Source organism: Takifugu rubripes, chromosome 13 (assembly GCF_901000725.2).
Source record: "Takifugu rubripes chromosome 13, fTakRub1.2, whole genome shotgun sequence".
Taxonomy (NCBI): domain Eukaryota; kingdom Metazoa; phylum Chordata; class Actinopteri; order Tetraodontiformes; family Tetraodontidae; genus Takifugu; species Takifugu rubripes.
Genome location: NC_042297.1, coordinates 10,450,417 through 10,473,180, shown reverse-complemented (window position 1 = coordinate 10,473,180; position 22,764 = coordinate 10,450,417). Strand labels below are relative to the sequence as shown.

At 43.5% G+C, this 22,764-nt stretch overlaps 2 protein-coding genes and 1 long non-coding RNA gene across 7 annotated transcripts in view; 2 read left to right on the top strand and 1 right to left on the bottom strand.

The window, feature by feature from the left end:
• The first annotated feature begins 135 nt into the window (after positions 1-135).
• sppl2a (signal peptide peptidase like 2A) lies at positions 136-8,598 on the top strand. Of its 3 annotated transcripts, XM_003969561.3 has the most exons (17): positions 136-322; positions 1,190-1,300; positions 1,460-1,642; positions 2,100-2,189; positions 2,284-2,417; positions 2,522-2,670; positions 2,760-2,856; positions 3,397-3,498; positions 4,161-4,242; positions 4,474-4,548; positions 4,819-4,875; positions 5,207-5,260; positions 6,248-6,347; positions 6,432-6,512; positions 6,640-6,800; positions 7,358-7,391; positions 8,113-8,598. In XM_003969561.3, exons 1-17 carry the CDS (start codon positions 269-271, stop codon positions 8,151-8,153), a joined length of 1,605 nt encoding a protein of 534 aa, XP_003969610.1. In that variant the 5' UTR covers positions 136-268; the 3' UTR covers positions 8,154-8,598. The 3 variants fall into 3 exon arrangements, with proteins under 3 accessions (XP_003969610.1, XP_011608014.1, XP_011608013.1); XM_011609712.2 differs by lacking the exon at positions 5,207-5,260; XM_011609711.2 differs by lacking the exon at positions 7,358-7,391.
• Positions 7,349-9,280, bottom strand: LOC115252072 (uncharacterized). Its single transcript, XR_003890510.1, has 3 exons — positions 9,163-9,280; positions 7,736-7,795; positions 7,349-7,542 (listed from the first exon to the last, which is right to left on the bottom strand). It is a non-coding gene; the product is annotated as an uncharacterized lncRNA (long non-coding RNA).
• trpm7 (transient receptor potential cation channel, subfamily M, member 7) overlaps positions 9,127-22,764 on the top strand; it is a 32,730-nt gene continuing 19,092 nt past the window's right edge. The window contains exons 1-5 of one of the 3 annotated variants that reach the window (XM_011609713.2): positions 9,127-9,300; positions 20,010-20,089; positions 20,909-20,947; positions 21,706-21,913; positions 22,140-22,353. In XM_011609713.2, the coding sequence (XP_011608015.2) occupies positions 9,298-9,300; positions 20,010-20,089; positions 20,909-20,947; positions 21,706-21,913; positions 22,140-22,353 (544 nt within the window). In that variant the 5' untranslated portion in view covers positions 9,127-9,297. Of the gene's footprint in view, positions 9,301-18,807; positions 19,192-20,009; positions 20,090-20,908; positions 20,948-21,705; positions 21,914-22,139; positions 22,354-22,764 lie in introns of those variants that run through there. The other 2 variants (XM_029846301.1, XM_029846299.1) reach the window with 2 other exon arrangements.

Sequence of the window (22,764 nt, the reverse complement as noted above, 5' to 3'; positions counted from 1 at the left end):
AATAAATAGTAAAATATTCGGTTCTGAAAGGGGCAAGTGGGGCAATAAAAGTTATCCACCTGTGGGGGGCAGCAGGCCGCCAATCCTGCGACGCAAAAGAAAAGAACAATAGGAACTGACGTCAGCGTCACGAGCCAATACAGGAAGTGGCGGGCAGCTGAGGGAGAAGAGAGAAGAAGACGCGAAACCTGTGAGTCGGTCGGGTTTCTGCACAGGAGCCCATGAATGTTGACGCTACCAGAACCTACAAAAAGCGAATGCTACCGAAATGGACACGGCTGTCAGAATTGTCGTTTTTACGGCCATTGTCTTGGCCTCGCAGGTAAGATGACGGACGCTAACAACAGAAAGAGAAACTAAACAGCTTCAGGCTGGTTTCGCTGTCAAGGCAGCCGTCCAACGTCGACTATTGACTGGCTACACCGAAATCCTGCTGTCGCTAAGAGACATTTCCGTGGTAGAGACCCAGTTGAGTAGGCAAATGAGACAAAAGGTCGCTGCCAGTGACGCTAAACTAGCATTGGTTGTTATAGTTGACGGCAAATCCCGTAAAACTATCTATCTATCTATCTATCTATCTATCTATCTATCTATCTATCTATCTATCTATCTATCTATCTATCTATCTATCTCCCATGTAGCTACTGTTCTGTGTTTATTAATAGTATTTTTCTGTTATTAATGTTTGGTGTATTGTTGCTATTTGGCAATGGAACAAGATAACAAGATAAACTTGAGAGAGACCAACTTTAGTAAAAGCATTTGCAGTATGTTGAGAGATTAATCATTTGCTTCAGGAATGGCGTTTCAGATGAACAGGTTTGCTGACTAAGTCACGCTTTTTCTTCCGCTTTGTCTTTTAAAACTCGGCGTCTTTATTGCGATCCTTTGTCACATATGCAGCTTTGTCCAATAACCAGGTAAAAGGGTGACTTAGACTGAATTCAAGTGTACAAGAGAGAGCTGGGGCACAAAACATCATAAAGCATAGCTAAAACATAAATATTCCAACGCCCACACATTTATTTGCATGACCTTTGAAGCTGTCGCAGCTTCAAACAATGTTTTTTCCCAGGTCAGCTGTAATTACATCCAGCCAGCATGTCCTTTACAGAATATTACAGAGCTATCGTCAAGGTGTATTCACTTTTGTTTGAAATCGTGAGATAAGATTTTCTTTTGCCACCAGGTAAACTGTCAAGAGGGAATCTTGCACATTTCAAATGGAGTTACTGATAAGGAATACTGCCTTGTTTACAACCAATCCTGGACACCGCTGTCACAAACACTTGATGCTGCTGTAAGTGTTTTCATTTGGGTCACTCTTCTGTAACTATGACCTTTTTAAATAATTATGTTGTGTGCATATAACACACCTCCTGTGTGTTCCAGAAGCTAGAATCCTTGCCAGGCTGCATAGTTTTATCCTTGTCCTGTTTCTGTGCACGTGTGTTTCCAGCTGCAGTATCCTCTGGTGAATCTGACCTCCACCTTGCTGTGTGATGCCACTGGGATCCAACCAGAAGTGGTGAACGGAAAAGCATTGGTGGTGATGAGGGGGGTATGCGATTTCAGCCAGAAAGCTGTGGTGGCCCAAAGCCTTGGAGCAACGCTTTTGCTTCTGGCTAGCAACACGACGCTGGTAAGACAATTACTCTTAAGTAAACCCAAATTTTAACTTCAGTTGATAAAAATCTTCTTTACAAGTTAACATAGCTTTGGTCTTTTTTTTACTTTGGATATTAGTACAAAATCTTTAAGGGAAATACAAAATGAAACACCATGGTTGTTGTTGGACTGGCTATTTCCCCCCTCTTTTTGATACAAAAATCTCCTGTAACCTACAGCTTCACCTGCTCAGGTTAGAATGTCCTGGCAGGACAGCGGTGACTGTGCCTGCCAGATGGCAGTTTATGATTGTTCTGTTTCTATGTTTCCCATGTTTGAAACGGTGTGGAGACGCTGCTCCTCCTATGAACTTCCTCATGAATGTACTGTTTACTTGTGTGTTCTCCCTCTTGTACTACACCAAACTCTGTGCAGTTGACTCAAGACCTTTATTATGGATCTAATCAGATTGGATTTGTTGTGTTCTTCAGATCACCCCATCAGCCAATGTCTCTGAATATTCATCTGTCCACATCCCTCTGGCTCTCATGAGGTACAGGGATTTGTTGGATGCTCAGCAGGTCTGTTGGTTATTAAAAATAAAACACTTGCCTAATTAAGTGGCATGAGATCATTTCAGGTCAATAAATGATAAATTCTTACATATGTCCTCAGGTCTTTGGTGAAAATATGCAGGTGAAGCTTTACGCTCCCCCGCAATCAAAGATCGATCCAAGCATCGTCGTCATGCTGTTGATTGCTGTTGTCACGGTCACCTTGGGTGGATGCTGGTGCCGAGCATGTGAGAGGTGAGACGTTCCTCCTCACAGGTGAACTGAAGGAACCAGTTGAAGAGATGATTCTGATTGATTCCAGATTCACTGTGTTATAACTATCGGTTTGTTTGTAAAAGGGATCGACTGGACTGTGTCCTAGAAGGAGGAGGAGACAGCAGAGCAGAGGGTGGCGACCTCTTCCTCTACTCTCCTCTCAAGGTCATCATCTTTGTGGGCCTGATGTCCGTGATGCTGCTCCTCATGTACTTCTTCTATAACATCCTGGGTAAGTAGACTTGCAAACCAGCACTTGTGCACCCACAGGAGTTTGCTGACATGATCCATTCTTCTGTTGTCCCTCTTTTTTTCGCCCAGTTTATGTCATTATTGCAATATTCTGCCTGGCATCTGCCTCTGCGTTGTTCAGCTGTTTGGACGCCGTGATGGACGTCATTGGCTGTGGCACTGTGAGGTAAGAAAGCTATTATTTTTTTAATCGTCTCACAGTAGCTCCTACTTGCGAGCAAATGTGTTTACTTAAGGAAATGATTTAATCATTGGTTTCCTGTGTGGAAAAACATTTTTTTTGTACATTTACTAGTATCCGCTGCTGCCAGCTTCGATCTGTTTACAAGAGATGTGTGTGACACAAGCATGATGGCAGCAGTTTCTAAGGCTGTTGGCCTGCATGGCCACACCAGGCTCAGTTCATGTGTGAGCAGTTGTATAGAACAACAGACATACGGTTCTGTTTTAACAACATTAGCAGGAATCTCAGGATCAAGAGGTTCCCTGCAACTCTTTGGACTGTAGTGACATATTCAATGTTATCATTCAAATTATGAGTAATTTACACACAGGTTATGCCAATGATCATTTTTTTCTCTTACTATTCTAATGCGATGGAAGTTGTGCTCGTAGTCTGAAGCAGTTTAACAGAGCCTCTGCGTGTCTTTTTACTCATGGCTGCCACCGTTTTTTAAATTGACTTTCTGTACTTGTATTTTTTTAGCTTCTCTATTAAAAACTGCAAGTTGTCCTTGCGGTCTTTGGTCCTGGCAGCTGTGTGCATCAGCATCGCTGTGGTCTGGGGAGTCTACAGGAATGAAGACAGGTGAGTTTGAGTCATTAACCTGTCAGAACAAAAGCGTGCCAACAGCCTTCTAGGATGTCGGAAAAGGTTTGCGATTTTAGGTTTGGTCTCCGTGGCAATGCTGATTTATCTCAGTGTTTTTATTCCCATGTCTCACTGCGCAAAGTTTATAGTTTAGCGTATTTAGAAAGCAGTTATATTGTATGGAGTCATTCGGCAGAGTTGGCCAGTGCGAGCACTTTAATGACAAGGTATCTCAAGTTTAAAACATAAAGGGGACCTTGGATAAGAAACACCATCAGAATCAATTTAGGGCATGTTTAGATTGGACATTTCACTGCCGGACACTGTCTCGTCTGTGCTGATACAGTATGTAATGGGAGCAAAAGCGCTAAAGGTTGATCCATGTTTGTTGGATCTGCACAGACCAGTAAAATACAGCAAGGAAGGGGAAGAAGGAAACTCTTGGCTATTATCTGCCTGCAGGCTGCTAGTGCTTACGACTGACTACCAATGAGGTCTGTCAGTTCAGCTGAATCACACACGAAGAAACGTGAATAACTCGAACACAGTGGATCAGATTGGAAACCTGCACGTCCCCCGTTTGTATCCTGCAGGAGAAAATGTTATTTCAAATCGCGTGACCTAATGCACACATTCCTCCCTCCCTCTCCCTCTTGCAGCTGGATCTGGATCTTGCAGGACCTTCTTGGAATTGCATTCTGCCTTAACTTCATGAAGACCATCTCACTGTCCAACTTCAAAGTACATCACTTGAAATTTGCTTCCTCCCTTCATCTGCTTTTCACTTAGTCTGGAGCTTCTCCCTCCAGTGCTGTCACGTGTTATTATGTAAATTAATGTATATATTTTGATACAAAATATTTATTTATTTTACTAGAATAAAAAGGTTCATGTGTGATAAGTATTTTTTCCAATAGAGGGCAGATGTTAGCATCTAATGATTAGCAGTGGTCTAATAATTGCCTTTTGCAGATCTGTGTTATTCTGCTGAGCCTCCTTCTTGTTTATGATGTCTTCTTCGTTTTCATCACACCATTCTTCACCAAGGTATGTCCATTTCTCTTTTCAGGTTCTTTTGCCTTTGACATAAAACGTCAGGAATTGTCAACTAATGAATTGTATTTACAGCTTTTGTGTTAGCGGTTCTGTTGTTGAAATGTTGAAATCTGACTGAAATGACACGCTAGAAAATTAAACAGGAAATGGACCTATAGCTGTAATGTTGCAATGTGATGATGATATAATAGATGAAGTCAGTTCCAGTTTGGGCTGTTTTTTAATCTAACATCTCAGTGAAGGCTTTTTCTCCGTCAACAGAATGGCGTTAGCATCATGGTGCAGGTTGCCCTTGGCCCCGACGCTGCAGGAGAGAGGGTAAGAACTTCTGCAAAGGATTAGACTTGGAGGTGGAGGTCCACTAACTTATTGAAACATTTTCAATCATAGGATGGGTGGAACAAATTGTATGCGTGCCTGTATATTTATATATTTTATACCCTTTGATGTCAGCTGCTATATTATCACTCACGTTCAACTGATTCAAGAAATCATTTTAGACAAAATGATGATTAACAAAGAGTTTCCTCTTTCTCACGTTGAGGTTTGGTCTGGCTTTCTTTTTAACAACCTAACTAATCTGCACATTATCAACGGTGCAATGGGTTGGTTTACTAACTGAACTGGGGTTGTGTGGGCTCTGTCTTAGACACAAAGTAACATGGTGGAGGTCCCTGCTGAACCCCAGGCTCCCTCTGAGAAAGTAAGGCTTGATTTGTTGCTTGTCCATTCTGCCTTGACTCAGGTTACTGTGCTTTTTTTTATTTTTTTACCAACAAAGCACTGATTAACTGCATTCTGACAAATTCTAATTAAGTGCAAAATAAAAATGCACTTAAGTTGAAAACAATGATAAAATAATATATAATGCATTTGATGTTTATAGTCTCCCTCAAAGTCCAAAAACATGCACATTAGCTTGATTCATGTCTGAAATTCCCCCTGGGTGAAGTGTGTGTCCTGTGATAAGCCTCCATTAAGTATTCCTGCTGGGATATACTCTAGCAGCCATGAGCCTGGTGAGGAATAAGTGGTGGTTTACTTGTGAAAACAATGTTTTATATATCTTGAATCTGAGAAAGGACCACACCAGCATGCTCTCACATGATTATCAAGTGGTCTGAAGTCTCATAAGACCCTTTAGGGTTTTTTCTTTTCTTTAAACCCAGCTGCTCTGCCGACAGATTTGCCAGTCAATGGGCTCAGTTATTTACTTTTGGAATATGTGCTCCTGGTTTCTTTTACTAAAACTAGCTTTTTTTTTGCTGTCCAAAAGAATGCCAAGTATTTCAGAGCGTTATCCTGCAGCAGAGCTTAAGGTTTTGGACATAAAGCCAATAATTAACTGAACCATGTGCTGTAGCATGTAGTGTGATGTCGTATCATTCCATTTTGTTTAACATTACAAAGGATTAAATCACACAAGTGAGAAAGAGAAGTGTTCCTCATTTGCTGCCACCATAATTGACAAAAATATCTCTGTCATGTGATTTCTGTTTCCTCTTTTGTTTCTTCTCTGTTCATCTGTGTATTTATCTCATCAGTAGGTCAGCGTGCGCTATATGAGCCATGTAAATTTGTGTATCTACTGCTCAGCTCAGCCTGACACCATGTTTCCAAAGCAGATGTGCAGAAATGTCTGCTACACCAGCGTGAACAGTCAGAGTCACGACAAGCTTTGTCTCCCCAGCTGCCGGTGGTGATGCGTGTGCCGCGCTTCTCGGCCTGGGCTCTGAACATGTGCGGGATGCAGTTCTCCATTCTTGGTTTTGGAGATATCATCGTTCCAGGTGAGATTCAAAACATCAGTATACGATTTTGGTATTATAATATCAGCAAAACTATCTGGAGGTTGTTTCCATCCTCTTTATTAGGTCTCTTGGTAGCCTACTGCAGCAGATTTGACGTCCGGATCAACAGCAGAAACAAGGTCTACTTCATCAGCTCCTGCATAGGTACATCGCTGCTCACCTGTAATCTGTAGACTCTTTTGTATCCAGACCTGATCATGACCTGACTTTGCTGTTTGTTTATGTTCCTCTTTCCTTCTCTGGATGTGTGTGTGTCTGTAATTTCCTGTAGCTTATCTGCTGGGAATAATCATGACATTTGCTGTGATGCTGCTGTCTGGAATGGGCCAGCCTGCCTTGCTCTACCTGGTTCCCTTCACCCTGATCACCGCCGCTGCAGTGGCTGGCTACAGGAAAGAGATGAGGCAGTTCTGGACAGGAACCACCTATGAGGTGAGGGCGCCAAAGCATTTTCCGAAGCATTTCCCCGCACTCCTTTTAAACAGGTCTCAGTTTTATGCACACTCCACATCAAAAATGTACTTTTAACGAGCTGAAACATTGCAGCTAATAATGACTAATACAATAATAAAGCTTTGATTGCAGAGCTGCCACTGCGTAACCTCACACTAACCATAAACTGACTGTAAATTGAGAGCATGTTGGACACCCGAGGCTGCCGCTGACAATTTGGTCCATGTGTTTAACATCAGTCCTGTAAGAGGAATGTTAGAGCTTCCTGTGATCAGTTGAGTCTGTTCTCCTGCTCGACGTATTGCGAATATCGTGATTGTGTTTACGTGTCTTTTATTGACTTCCTGGTTCACAGCACACGATGTATGTTGGGTATCATTATTATTGAAGGTAAAGGAAGAAAATGTGACAAAATGAGCAGACCTCAAGTTGGTTTTCATCTTGACGCTTTATCTTCGTTTCTGAGCATGTTTGCGTGTATATAAGAGACAAAACGTAGGGAGGAGATCATTCTGAACTGGGTTCATTTTCACCAGGTCTTGGAATCATCAAGGGAACCTTTGCTGCCAGGTGTGATTCTCGTCATTGCAGATCCTTCCACTGCATCTATCCTGCCACTGTTGCTTACTGCAGTACCCTTTTCTCCCCCCACCACATATTTATGCCAGATTTCCAGGGTCAGTGTGATATTCAGAGACACACTTGACATGTAAAAACACACCTTTAAAAAAAAAAAACACGTAAAAAAAAAAAAATCAATATTCATTACGCACTGTTGCATGATTAATATATATATATATATATATATATATATATATATATATATATATATATATATATATATATATATATATATATATATATTGGTTTACTCTAAGTGACCACTAGGTGTCTCTAGTTGACCAAAAATGTACCTCCAAGTAGCAGAAGGAGGAGTTCTCACCTTCCAAGGTGCACTTGTTACAACCACGGCCCTGGAAAACGAATAATTATAATAATTAATATAACCCCCATCTTTATTTCTACAGTCTTTTCATCATTCTTTGTCTGCATTAATGCCTCTCTTCCATCATTGGAAGGCTAACCATTTAACTCCAACTTCCAAGCAGTCGACAGCATTCTTGTGCGTCTCGCTGCATGTTGGTGCTTGCAGTTGTTTTGTTTTTTTTGCCATTTCTTCTCTTATGGCTAATGTAAATAGCAGCACATCTCCGTCATGTGTTTATGAATTTCATCCCGGCTATTCCAAGAACTGGAATGAATAACTGACTGTTTTCCTTTATCCTTTTAGAGGGAAGAACTGACTGCTCCATAGGAGGACAAAAATGCTGATGTGTTGATCACAGACAAAACTGCTGGATGCTTTTTAATACTATATTTGCAATGCAAGGGAAGATACGGTTTCGATCACCTGAATGTTGAAAGTAAAGTGGATTTTGAGTTGCTGTGAATAATAGCTTTTGACAAATTAAAAGGCTGATAAATATTGTGTATTTGGAACAGAGCTTTTGTTTTTTAAGTGATCACAAGGCTCCTTTAGTGCCTAAAATATTCAACTTTCTTTAGAAAAAAATACTGAAATAGCTGCCTTTTTGGTGATTACATACAGCAGGGACGCACTTTATAGCTCTCAGCTTGACAGTTACATCAGGGGTGGGGCTGGGATGACATTTTAATTCCTTAGTCACTAATAATACATTTTATTATTGTTCTGGGTCGTGTTGTGTAAGTTGTTTGTATGTTTTATTGCCTTATATTAAACTGAATTAAATCTAAAGTGAGGTGTGAGTTTTTCTGGTCTTGTCCAAGCTTTCATTTCTTGCTGGATAATTTTGATTAAGCCTTTAAATTGATTTTTACCTCCTTTTATAACAAACATGAAGGGTTGTTCAACGCCATATTGCTGAAATATATTTTTCAGCCAAGCAGAAAAGGAACTGGGACGTTTTTGCTGTAGAATAACCACCCAGAAGACACATTTACCTTCATATTTTGACTTTCTTAGCAATGCTTTGACCGGAAAATGGACACTATTATTACCACCTAATCAAAGTCTGGTTCCAAACCATAACTAGTTAAAATAAATAGATAAAAAGAGCAAAAAAATCATTTGTATTCTAACGATCGTTTGATCCTTAGTGTTAAATCCGTAACCTCGGGCTGGTCCGGGCTCCCGGTGAGAGTGCGGGATGTGTTTACCTCCCATTTGCGGGGAGTAAAACAGAGCGCACGTGTAGCCGCTGGCTCCGCCCCAGACACGTGACCGCGCGCGGGGCTTGGCTGACTCAGCCGGCTCGTCACGCAGCGTCAGTTTGGAGTCGCACAATTATGAAAAACCAACCTTCCGTTGGAGCTGCAGCCGACGCGAAGCTCTCCTACGTCCAACGGGCTTTCCTTCCAGGGCTAACGACGAGCAGCACCGATAGATGGATAAAGGCCACGCCGCGTCTCTTCCTGAGTCTCAACGGTGAAGAGAATGGTAGGTGCCTTTTGGTCCTCTGGCTTTTATGCGCTTGTCAAGTCGGCACCGAGGTTCGATCATGACTGGTCCCTTTGACTGGCAGGTCCCCCCGTGCACGCTGCCTCCTGCCTGTCAGGGACCGCACCGAGACCACGGGGAGGGGGGCTTTGTCGTGTTTTCGGACACTCTGGTTGTACCCTTCAAAGAATTTTTCCATCCCGACCAGATTAGTGACGCTTATCGGCGCGTGATAAAGTCCCCGAAATGAATCTCAGACGTAACGTTAGCTGGCTAAGTAGCTAGCTCGCTAGCGCTACATGCTAGACACTTATCGTGAGCTAACTAGCTACTACAGCTGCTGCGGCTGATGTTAGCAGCGGCTTCTTTTTTGGGGGGGTAAGGGGACAATAGAGACGCTTGTCTCGACAGGACACCCGTCAAGCAGCCAGGTTGCGTATAAAACGCTTACAGGAGCGCCATAAGAAAGATTTAAGTCTAACTGCCCTCATTCAGGCTGTGGAATTTGTATTTGTAAGTATCCGACCGACGTCTGCAGATGGACGCGGGGCTTTCGACAGCGGTCACGCAGGACAGTGGCAGGCAGACGGATCGATGTGGACTTTGCAGTTTAAACCGCTCAATCGTCATGGTGCAGATGGGGACGGGTGTGAAGACGCGTTTTGTGATTGGCGTGTTGATTTCTGCCCGCCGGGGTCTCACGCGGAAATGCGTTCAAACAAGACGTAAAGAACAAAGGACGAAAGAGACGTCGACGTTTTGATATTGCGAGGATAATCGCGCTTTGATCGCAAGTGCAACTTGGTGTGTTACAACCGTGTTTCAAGGAATGTCAACTGTCTGAGACTGCTGGGATCGATTATCTTCAACCCTTTCAAAAATACAAAATACAGCAAGAACGGAAAAACGATTGAACTCATGTGTATCAATACATCTGGACCAACACCCAATCCTGCATCCTGCATCCTGCTAATGTCACAAATTGGACATTGCTGTCCCTGGCCAACATTTGGCCCTTCAACCATCTCAATCCCCACCCGACAATGTGAATCTACAAAGTTCAGAAGGAGCTCATAGACCAGTTTCTATGGACCTCCCAGTTGTTGACATTCATCAGAAACGGTGGTCTCCCTGCTGGAGCCGCTGTTATCACCAACGGCAGGTAAACGCCACCGGCAGACGGGTGCAGACGGCTGTTCAACTCCAGAACATCATTTTTTGTTTTTAACATGTCCAAATCAAAATTCTCATTCCATCTGTGACCTCATCGATGCAATTAAGGTGAAAAATCATCTGGAACAAAAGCTGCTTTGCTAGCTAGTATTGACATGATCGTAACTTTTCCTCATTGATAGATACTATCATAGATAGTATGAATAAAAATAACCAGATGAAACAGTAGTTGATATTAATTGCAGTTGAGGGGGAGAATCTTGCAGTCTAAGATAAAATGTGTTGTTTTGTGTGCACTTTTGCATGGAAAATTGGATCAGATGGTGAGATTAGGTGGAGTGGAATAAATAAGACCTTGAAGGTTTTCCATTTTACTCAGGCAAAAATCATCTTTTCCCCCCTTTAAGTCTGTCCTTGCCTTTTAAAAACTTTAAAAACATCACCATACTGTGTTTTATACAGCCAGCAAATGCAGAACGACGATGTCTGAAGATGACACCAGTATATGTTATATTGGCCATATTGTGGTGATGCCAGTGGATCCAGAGCCCATCTTTGGCCATAGTGCAGAACTCTGACATTTCCCATGGGCTGGTCACATGCAGCAGCTTAAGAGTGGATGAGAGACACTCTGGGGCTGCTGCTGACTGCGATGCTGAACTACCCAGCCGAGTCAAGAATAAAACTGTGATTAATGTACGCCGGTCTGCTTCCTCTTGGATGGTGGTGCCTTTGGCCATCCGCTCAAGGTTTAATTCTCTGAGTGCTATGGGCTTTAAGCACTTATCTGACATCCAGAACAGGCTTGAGCACTCGCGGTGTGTGTTTGTGTGTGTGTTTGTAGCTGTGACATGCATTTCTTGGCCTCTTCTCTTGGCGTTTATCTATTTGCATTACACACACGCTAATGTGAAGATGGCTGATAAAGTTCTCTAGCTGTCCCAAACTGGGGTTTCAGGAAAATCTGTCCTGTTCTGCTTGTTTTGTGTATGAAAGGAGGTTTTAGAATGGTGAGAATATTATTCAGGTTGGGAAGGAAACTAAATCCTGGCCAGTTTACACATACTGGGCATGCAGCAAGCAGGTGGATGAGGACGGTTTCGTTCAGACGTGATTAACGTGATGCGTTTGATGGATGAGCTCATGATCCAGCCAATACTTAAGTCCTCTTTGGTGGGTATGCCATCATCTCTACCAGGCTCCTGTTGTTTCACATGCAGACAAGAGTCATCTGAATAAACCGTACTGGGGAGCATCCGTGTTGTGCTGGCACAGGCAGCAGGAGGTACACGTATGTCTGAAGGTCGGGGCCATATTGAGCCCTGAACTCGGCATCCCTGCGACAGTCACCATAGTGGTTCAGCCCGAGGCCCCGCTGGCTCCGTCAGCACCCCAAGATGGAGAAGGACGGCCGTCACGTGCTTTACATTTGTGCTACGCAGCTGCTTGGAGGTGTGTACGTGTCGGCCGGCAGGGCATCAGCCGTCCCACCGCATGCTTTCAGAGCCGTGTCTGGAGGAGGTATGTGAGAGAGCGGGGGGGCGTCACGTGGGTCTCATGACTGCAATGACTGCTAAGTTTTAAGTGCTGAGTGTAACTTTGGATAATAATTACAAATTGAGGCTGTAATTTTCAACAAACTTTGGCTTTGTTGCAACTTGATCATTGTCCTTTAGCTTGATATTTCAGTGAAGTAGCTCAAAATAAAGCCGCTGTAGCCTGTTCTTGTAAAGCCGCCTTGCACGATACTCTATAGGTTTACCTATGCTTTATTACATTTTCCAAGAAATTCACTTGTGACACGAGCGCTCAAATTACTGTATGAAAGATGAGTCTCCCGTTGTGCTCAACATAGCTATCGATAGAGTGCATCAGAAAGGAGGTTTGTGTTGCCGAGAGAGATGGGTGTGATACAGAGAACAGTTCTGTCCAGAACTATGGTCGGCTGGAGGTCTCAGCTGTTCATATTGCTCATGAAAGTACTAAAGATCTGTTTAAAAGGCTGTTAAAACACTATCACTTAGAATTTAATGGATAAGGGAACTTCAGTCAGTGCTTATTATTGTGATTTTTGTGTGTTAATATTATATTTTAGGTATTACTGAAGTACAGATTGAAATCTGAGTGACGTTAAGGGACTTTGTAAATTTGTGATGTCTGTCAAATGAAGGCTTTTAGACTTTCCTGTGTTTTGGCAACTGTTACTCAAAGTATAACGTTTGTTGCATGTAAGGGAGAATGAAAATGTGGATATTGAATGTATCTGGGACAGCAGGAAGACTAGCCGATGCTAATGGGGATCCTAAGACATAAAGAAGGATCTTATCTAAACTCGAATCTTTTATTCCGGTGAGGCTAGCATGCTAATGAATGGAAAGATAGACTTCAGGTTAAAATATACTGCTCCAAAAAATTAGAGGAACACTTCGAAAACACGTCAGATCTAAACCCGGGGGGTGGGGGGGGTGGGGGGTGATCTTGATTATCTTTCCTGGTTAAAAAGTAGGTGATGTATTAGTAACAAAATGATGCCACATAATTTGATAGGAATGAAAATGATCAACCTATAGAGGGGGGAAATCAAAGACAGCCCAAAAATGAAAGTGAAAAATGATGTAGCAGACGGGTCCATTTTGCCAAAATGTTATTGTAGCAACTCAAAATGATTCTCAGTAGTTTGTGTGGCCCCCACCTGCTTGTGCGCATGCCTGACAACGTCGGGGCTCCTGATGAGACGACCAATGGTGTCCTGGGGGGATCTCCTCCCAGATCTGGACCAGGGCATCACTGAGCTCCTGGACAGTCTGAGGATCAACCTGGCGGCACCGGATGGACCTAAACATAATGTCCCAGAGGTGTTCTATTGGGTTTAGGTCAGGTGAACGTGGGGGCCTTCCTTCATCCTAGCCACATGAGGTCAGGCATTGTCATGGACCAGGAGGAACCCAGGTCCCACTGCACCAGCGTAGGTTCTGACAACAGGTCCCAGGATTTCATCCCGAAGGATTTCATCACCTAATAGCAGTCAGGGTGCCATCATCTAACCTGTAGAGGTCTGTGCGTCCTTCCAGGGATATGCCTCCCCAGACCATCACTGACCCACCACCAAACCAGTCATGCTGAATGATGTTGCAGGCACCATAACGTTCTCCACAGCATCTCCAGACCCTTTCACATCTGTCTCATGTGCTCAGGTTGAACCTGCTCTCAGCGGTGAAGAGCACAGGGCGCCAGTGGCATAGTTGCCAATTCTGGTGGTCTATGGCAAATGCCAATCGAGCTTTATGGTGCCGGGCAGTGAGCACAGGGCCCACTACAGTACGTCAGGCCCTCAGGCCGCCCTCATGGAGCCTGTTTCTGATTGTTTGGTCAGAAACATTCACACCAGTGGCCTGGTGGAGGTCATTTTGTAGGGCTCTGGCAGTGCTCATCCTGTTCCTCCTTGCACAAAGGAGCAGATACCGATCCTGCTGAGGGTTTAAGGACCTTCTACGGCCCTGTCCAGTAGTGATGGGACGATGATACCTCAAGGAGTGTATTGACACACTACACAAACTGTGTCGGCACTGTATTGATACTGTGTTGGTCACCCGATAGTGACCCCTGCAGTAGTTATAAAATGATTGCAGGTAAAGGAATTCCTTGTTTGCTAAACTGAGTTGGTATGTAAAATATAGCAAATTTGAGTTACAATTCAGAGTTACAATTTCTTACTTATGTACACACATTCTTTGTTAACTTAACTGTTAAATCATATGAAATAATACAAAAAAGTGATTAGTTTATGAATTTTTATTGGGAAACAAAAGTTTTTGGAGGCGATTTCTCCTCTTAGACACCAGCTCCCCAGCCTTAGAAAATACTCTTTCACACGGTGCAGATGACGATGGTGAGCAGAGAGTTTTAAGTGCAAGTTGATGCAGATGTGGATATGTTTTCTGGTTCTGTCACGAGTATCTGCCAATTCTTCATTGCCATGCCGAGCTCTATAATGCCTCAGCATTGATGAAGTGCTCTTATTGATGTAAGAGAGCTCTGTGGAGTGGAGCAGAGCCGACACTTCACCTACAATAACATAAAAAGTTACAAACAATTCAAACCTCTTACTAGAACAGAGTAAAGACTAAGGTGGCGCCTTGCATTCACTTGTTAAAAAAATAGACACCCTATAAAATCAATAAAGCAACTGTAAGGCTCTTGACTTGACTATCATATGTATCACAGGTCATTCACTTGATAAACTGATAAAGCGCCACCGTTAAAAATTGTATACAACAGTAAACAATGCTCAAAGGAGAAAAATATTTCCCTTGTTTGGAGTCACAAGATCAAAATTATTCCACACTGGGGAAAACTTCTTAGAACGATCCATAATCATGCAACTGCAAAACTCCATCCAACAAACCCACGACATGTCGATACAGTTTGTTTCCTTATAAACACACTTTGGAGCGGCACATCCAAACGATACAATTATTGTATCGGTCACGTGATTCTTTCTTAAAGCGATACACGCACCGATATGGGGTTTCACTCTTGAGCTCTCGGCACAGTGTTGACGCACCAGTGTCGCTCGTCCCATCACTACTGTCCAGCTCTCCTGGAGTAACCACCTGTCTCCTGGAGTCTCCTCCATGCTCTTGAGACTGTGCTGGGAGACACAGCAAACCTTCTTGCAATGGCACGTATTGATGTGCCATCCTGGAGGAGTTGGACTACCTGTGCAACCTCTGTAGCGTCCAGGTACCGCACCATGCTATTAACAGATGTTGATCCAAGCCAAATGAAGAACTACAGCAGGGGTGGGGAACCTTTTTCATATCGAGGGCCATTTCAATTTTTATAAAGTCCTCCGAGGGCCATACTATTATGAACACATACCTAGGGATGCAAAAAAAAAGACAAAAAAAAGTCTATAACCACTGTGTTACTAAGTCTCATATTTAGATTCCTTGACCATAAAAACATACCGTTAGCCACTGGAATCATAACAATATATGTCTTAGTTCAATAGTTATTCACGAAAAAAAATTCACGCTTTGAAACAATTTTACTTTGTCCGGCGCGAGCGCCTCAGCAGCGGCTACGAGGCACGTTCACGAACTCTCCTTCGGCGTGAGGTTTCAGCTTCGTGGCTATTAATTCACTCACCACAAAACTTGCACGCGTAATATTCTCTCTGTCGGTACATCGTCGTGTGAAAGCTGCTTGTTGAGCCTCCAAACTCCGACGAAGAGCATTAATTTTATCCAAACTCATCTGTCCTTTCAACTCGTCGAGTTTAGCGTGTTTCGCTATGCATTTTTCGTCCGTGTCAATCAGTCCAGCCCACTACGTACATCACATGCTGTGTTCACTGACCCTGACCTTGTCTCGGACATAACATAACCGTCCGTTTTGTCTCAGAAAACGGGAAAATATTTCCTCTTGTTACGAAAGAAATTTCAGGATACGAAAGGCTAAAATACGCTACCGCTGCTACTCGCAGCTCGCGGAGTTTAGCGAACGGTCCCACTGTATAAGTGCACATATAAAATATAAAAATCTTATTGCGTTGCGGGCCGGTAGAAATGGTCCCGGAGGCCGTATACGGCCCGGAGGCCGGGGGTTCCCCACCCCTGAACTACAGCAAGAGAAAGTCAGTCAGTAAAAAATCAGCCAAAAGAGATGAGGAGGGAAAAAAGTATCAGTGGCCTCAACCTGGAAAGCCATTCCTGTTTTGGGGGCCGTCTCATTGTTGCCCCTCTGATGCACCTGTTGTTGATTTCATTAACAACAAAGCAGCAGAAACTGATTAACAACCCCCTCTGCTCCTTAACTGACCAGATCAATATCCCAGAAGTTTGACTGATAGGTTGCTATACTCTGATTAAAAAGTGTTCCTCTAATATTTTTGAGCAGTGTGTATTTAGTATAGAAAGGCATAATGTGTTAGTGTTAGTAGATGGTCCTTAGATGGAGTTAATGGAAATTACTGAGTCATTCTGTCTCAGCTGAGTGCCTTCAAAGCATCTGACGCTCAGATAATATCGATATAATCTGTTTTCTATAATTATCAGACATTTCTTAAAATATTAGATGCAGTACTCCAAAGCACATCCATTCTGTTGGTTCTACCCCTGTGACCTTTGGTCGTTTTACGTGACACTCAAAGAGAAAAGTCTTGTTTTGACCCTGTTTTTGGTTCGGGGGGGCTCCTTTTGGAGGCCCATGTACCTAAAGGACAAACAAAAACGATAATTGGGCACCATTTGAATCTACACAGTAATTAAACTCTAACATGTTGTTGTTTTTCAGTAGCAGGAAGATGAATATATGTTAGACGGGGCTTTGACGTCATATCTAGGCCGTAATGTTGGTGAATTCGAGCAAACCTACAGGCAGTGCTGAGCTCATGCAAATGCCTAACCTCGGATGTGGGGGGTTATTCCTCCATTTCAGGAGGACTCCAGGTGAGACTGATCCCCTGTGAATGTGGCTGAGGTGGGAGGCCCGAGGTCATTATAGTTCAACTACAATTTAAGAGGAACATATTGGTGAACATCTGCTCTTTCACTCTAAAACATTGTGCTGCTGATAGTCAAATAATTCCCACATCCTTTTTTAAAGTTATACTAGCCCTTGCCAAGCTCGATGTTATCGCTCCCAGAACTTCGTCAGGCGGGAGTGGTGGGTGGAATAGTTACATCGTAGCACCGGTGAAAAGGGAGGGAAGGAAGAGCTCCAGTGGAGTTGTGTGTGCATGTGTGTGCACGTGTGTGTGTATCTGTGCGTGAACAACAGTCATACAACTTTTAAAGTCAGATAAAGAGACTAGAAAGGAAGAGAGAGGGTGTGTTTGTGTGTGTGTGTGTGCGCATGTGTGTGTTGGCAGGGGCTGTAATGTGATCGAGTCTTTTGTTGCCTAACATTCTCAGGTGCCATGGTTACAGGTTAACTGGGTACAGCAACGCCGTATCCTCCCAAACAATCCTGTCGGATCGACATGACCCTGTGTTTCTGTCCAAAGCATTCTCCCAGAATGCAACACTTTATATGTTGATGCATTTATGTAGTTCTAGCTCCAATGGGCTGTTTACTTTAAATACTGTTGTCGTCCGGGTACAATATGAGCCCTTTTTTACTCGTTAGCATTGATGTCGACAAAGCATGGACAAACTGAATGTAGTTCCACTAAAAGAGAGACTCCAGCACTCGTGATGTTTCCTATATCTTGAGTTGATACCTCTTTATCTTCTGCAAGCAGCAACTTAGTGGCGCTACACCACATGATGTTCAAATAAGTCAATTTATTATGTTAGTCTGACTAATCCCAGACTTAAAGTAAATATTGTAGAGCTGTTTTAGTCAGACCACCACGCCCGCATAATGTGTTTAACTATGTCTGCACCTAAAGCGTCACTGGTGCACCACTCTTCACTCCTGGGGGAAGTCCAATCTGACTTGTCAGTTATTTGTTCTGTGACACCATTTGGTAAAAGATGCAGACCTGAAGAGGGTGTATCACCCCTCTAAAGTTGACGTACGCGGGCCAGTGAATCCGTTTCCCTTCCGTACTCGTAGTCTGAGATGAGGACAGTTTTCCATTTAACCAGAGCTGCAACCGCAGCCAAACCTAACAGTGCCTGACTGACTTAGACCTCTTTTAACTCATTAGCTTTGACTTTTATCACTGTTAATAGGTGCTGGATCACTAATACGCCAAATTAGAGCTCGTCCGCTGATCAGGTGGCTAACTCTAACCGAACGGACAAAGCTGGTTGTTTGAAATTTGTGAAATACTGTGTGCTTGCTCACTTCCTGGCAGAAGTCACGCTGCCATGTTTGAACGTTAGATAAGAGGCTGGAGAAATTCAAAGTTTAGATCTTTAGGTCTGACTTGCTGTTTGAAACCAGCAGAGCTCCTGATGGTTTCTGTCTGAGCAGAAACCATCCAATCAATGCTCATCATGGTTGATTCGGCCATTGTAACGACATTTGTCATCGCACGTTTGATCAGGTCGAATGTGAATGTCTATATTTACATTTTAGGTATCATTCTAAATCCTTGATCAGCATTGAGAGAGTGCGAAAACTTTAACTTTGCATGTTTTAGGACACTTGTTCTAATGATCAACTTTAAAATGAAATGAAGTGAATCCACCATTTTGAGGCTTTTGTTGATTGTTTCCAGGTTTCCCTAACTGTCCTCCAGCGCTGCTGTGAGAATAAGAAAGTATAATCAGTGGTGCCGGCGTCGGTGGGAAGGTTTCGTGCGTGTGTGGGATGAATCACAGTCGTTAGTGTCTTCAGTAGCCAACTAGGTATATATCATTGAGGCCTCTGCCCATCCTTTAATCCTGTCGCACCCCGCCTCCCTGGGCTCTTCCTCTGCAGTATAATATCTAGTTGGTCTCAGACACATTCATCTGCCCCAAGAGAGACTTCTTACATATTAACAGTGGATGGAGTCTGTAAGAGCCGAACTCTCGCTGATCACTCAGCTTTTAACTCCGGCCGGATCCGTGAGTCAACTCTAGACTTTGACTCCTGCGTGGACCCGGAGTTCAGGTCTCCCAAGAGTCGGAGCCTTTGAGGAGTGCAGTGATGAGCTGCTGATGGTCCGCCGCTCAGGAGGAGGCTGCGGTAACTGTGGTTTGGTCTGGAGATGCACGGAGGAGCCTCGACATGTTCTTGTACAAAAGTCTTAAACAGAGGGACGAAGAGGAGGACGTCCAGGTACATACTCAGTGGCATCCATCAGGCTGTGGCGTCGCCTGTAGATATTTGTGTGGGAGAAGTGCGTTGAGCTGCCATGTGTGATCTCGTCAGAGTCTCCACTGTAGGAAAACCGCTTTTGGTTTTAGTGTCATTTTCCAAACAAAAGAAAAACAACTTTAAGTTGCTTTTGGTCTCTAGAGAATTCAGATTAAAGGTTTACTAATAGCCATTTTAACAGGTAATTACACTAATCATCAGTGGTAATAGCACAGGAAGAGAAGGTAAAATGTCACACTCTCTCCCGGCTGTTTCTGTGTGGAAACTTTGGCTGTCGGGGAGCGTTTGTTGTTGCCGCGGACGCCGCAGAAAATAAGATATGAGCTGCCCGGTTCACAGCTTTTCCGTCACCCCTTGGAATAATACCATTGTGTGAGTTTTAGGAATTGTTGAAGCTCTTTGTTGCAGAAGGCGGGTGACAGTGTTTGCCGCCAGTTCATGAAATTGGCCCCCATGCTTGGAGGGATTAATGGTGCTAATCCTTCGTGGCTGTGCTGGCGGAACAATAAGGCATGGGGCATTAAATGAAAATTCCCCTGACACAAATCCTTGTTTTGGGGGCAGTGATACAGTTTTACTGCCGGTAATAACATGGCAACATTGTCGGCTGCATTTCCTCTGAAATGTTCTTATTTAATAAAACATTTTTCACGTGCCCTTTGAATTTTGACTTGCTCTGTTGTGAAATCTGCCTGAAACTGCACTGAATGTATCTGAACAACACAAATCAGATCAGCTGCTGTCCCTCACATCAGGTCACTTATTCTCTTTGTCCGCAGTCCAAGAAACCCTGGATAGAAAGCACTTTCAGCAAGAGGGAATGCGTGTACATACTTCCAGTGTCAAAGGACCCCCACAGGTATGGGCTCAGACCTTCTGCATTCTCTCTAGTGGTGATTACCATGGACACGATGTAATTACACGGTGTGTGTTAAAGAAGGCCCAGACCTTAACCACCGCTCCGCTAAGAGTAAATGAGTCTGTTTCTGTATACTTTCTGTGTTTATGTCTGTCACTATGATTACAGCGTTAAAAGGGAAGACCAGTGATGAATCTTTTGAACGCATCGACGTTTGTCAGTCTTTGTGATGGAATTCCTCTTTTATTCCTTATTGTTCCTTTTGGGTTTGGAAGCTTAGAAGGCTCGGTGAAGTCCCATTCGTATTCATATTTGCCCTGGGTGCTGTTCAATTATAAAAGAAACTCTAAAAAATGAAAAGAATAGGATTCCTGCCCAACTGCATGTATGTTTACCTCTGTGTTGTTCTTGGTTATCCTTTTACAAACATTCCTCTTCTCCTATAAACTCCCATTGATCCAGTTTTCCTTTTCAGTTGTGTTTTCCTTTGCATCAATAATTTGCAGGGTTTTCTTCCATAACTGCAGTACGTGATATTTCTCAAAGATAATTGAGACGTGTTGGTGAACATGGGTCCATTTATCACTGTTCAATGACCTGCATGAGTCCGGTCAATGAGAAAGAGAGTGCCCTCGGCAGGTTTCTGTCCTGGTTAAAGACCAATCTATCCTGGCTGCCTAGCTGACTGATAACCTTCCTAAATGTCCTCAAATGTCTACTGGGAATGTTGTTCTCACCAGGTTACATTAGCATGTCTTTATTGTATTTGCAAATGCCCTCCACATTTAAATGAAATCTGTTCCTGTGAACTTCTTCTAGATGCCTTCCAGGATGCCAGGTCTGCCAACAGCTAGTCCGGTAAGCACCCGTTTGGTCTTTTGTTGTGCTAAATCTTTATTACCTGACAGGATAAGCCTGAAAGAATTCCTGCTAATGGGTTACTTTACACCAGAAAAGGTCTGCCTCCGAACTGTTTTACATTGCAGCTCCACACAGCAGCAGCCCTCCCCAGGAAACCATTAACTTTGAGGTCTCGAGTGTCAGGATGCACATTGACTCTTTAACATAATGCCTTGAAGCGCATACAAATAACTCAAAAGAATTTTAAACAATATTGCTAAAATGATATTTTTAAACATTTGTAGTAAGCTGAATGCCCCAGCTGTTGCTAATGAACCTATTCAGAATATACCTTATTTAAAAATATCCTCTCCAGCTGTGTTCTGTTTTCCAGTAGACTTATAGAGCCAGTATCTAATGGTATCGGCTCTGCTACTGTATGCGTTATGCAACATGTGTAAGAGCCAAACATGATATCGCTGCTGCTGCAATAGCTGACTGGGCCTCAGATTTGGCTGGGATGTCAGAAGTGTAAACAGTTGAAGAAAGATGAGTAGAACAGATCTGCCAACAAGCATTAGAAAAGTCGACCCTGAATATTTGCCTCCCTCCTTTTGAAGCGTCGGGTCATTATTGTGCTGAGAATAATGCCGGGCTCGTAATTATTGTTGCTGTTTGTCCCCCCCCCCCCCCCCCCCCCTCCCAACAGTCCTGTATCTTTGTTGCTGTGATAAGTAGGAGGTATGAATTAAAAGCAATTCTGTTCCCTGCTCCAGGTGCTGCTGTGGACGCCTGGTCAGGCAGCATGTTGGCTTCACAGCCAGCTTGGCCTCAAAATACTCGGATGTGAAGCTGGGTGAAAACACCGGCCTGTCCACTTCAGCGGCTGAGGAATGGTCAGTGGAAAAACACACAGAAGCGAGCCCTACTGACGCCTATGGTGTCATCAACTTCCAGGGAGGGTCTCATTCATACAGAGCCAAGGTAGGAGGTCAAATTCTCCACTGCTGATGTGTGAACTTAAAGAGGTGCCAAGTTTTACATTCACCGGTTACAGTTGTTTTCTTAAGCACACTGCTGCTGGGGAAAACAAGATTAGAAATGTAATTTGGAAATTATTTTAATTTCATCAAAACCAACGCAGCAGACTGTAGTTGTGCCTTTGCTTTGTGTTCTGTTGACGTGATTTCTCCCCATGTCCAAACACCAGTATGTGCGTTTGTCCTACGACACGCGGCCAGAGTGCATTCTGCGGCTGATGCTGAAAGAATGGCAAATGGAACTCCCAAAGATTCTCATCTCTGTCCACGGAGGAGTTCAGAACTTTGAGCTGCACCCACGCATCAAGCAGGTGGTGGGCAAAGGTCTCATCAATGCTGCGGTCACCACCGGGGCCTGGATCCTCACCGGAGGGGTCAACACCGGTATGTGCCCTTTTACCATCTTGTTACTGCGCTAGAACCTGGGTGGGTGGATTGTTTTTGGGGAGAACAATGCATAACTGAGAGAGGTTAAACTAAATGGAAGTTTATAATTGGTTTAGATCTGTTTTTTGTTTTTTTTAAAGGAAAGATACACTTTGTATATTGGAAGTATTTTAAAAAACTGACAGCTTTATAACTTAACTTTTACTGTGTGTATTGAGGAATCACCAGTGTTGTTATTAAATGGATACGGAAGCTAATCGGGCATTCTTTTCCCGACTGTCTTAACTTGTACACAACCCTACACAAACACATGGATAACCACCATCAGGGCGAAATGCTGATAAGGCATATGGTTTAATACCAGGTTCCCAGCATGTCATTTAGCTCTGTGTCCGAGCTGAGTTGTGT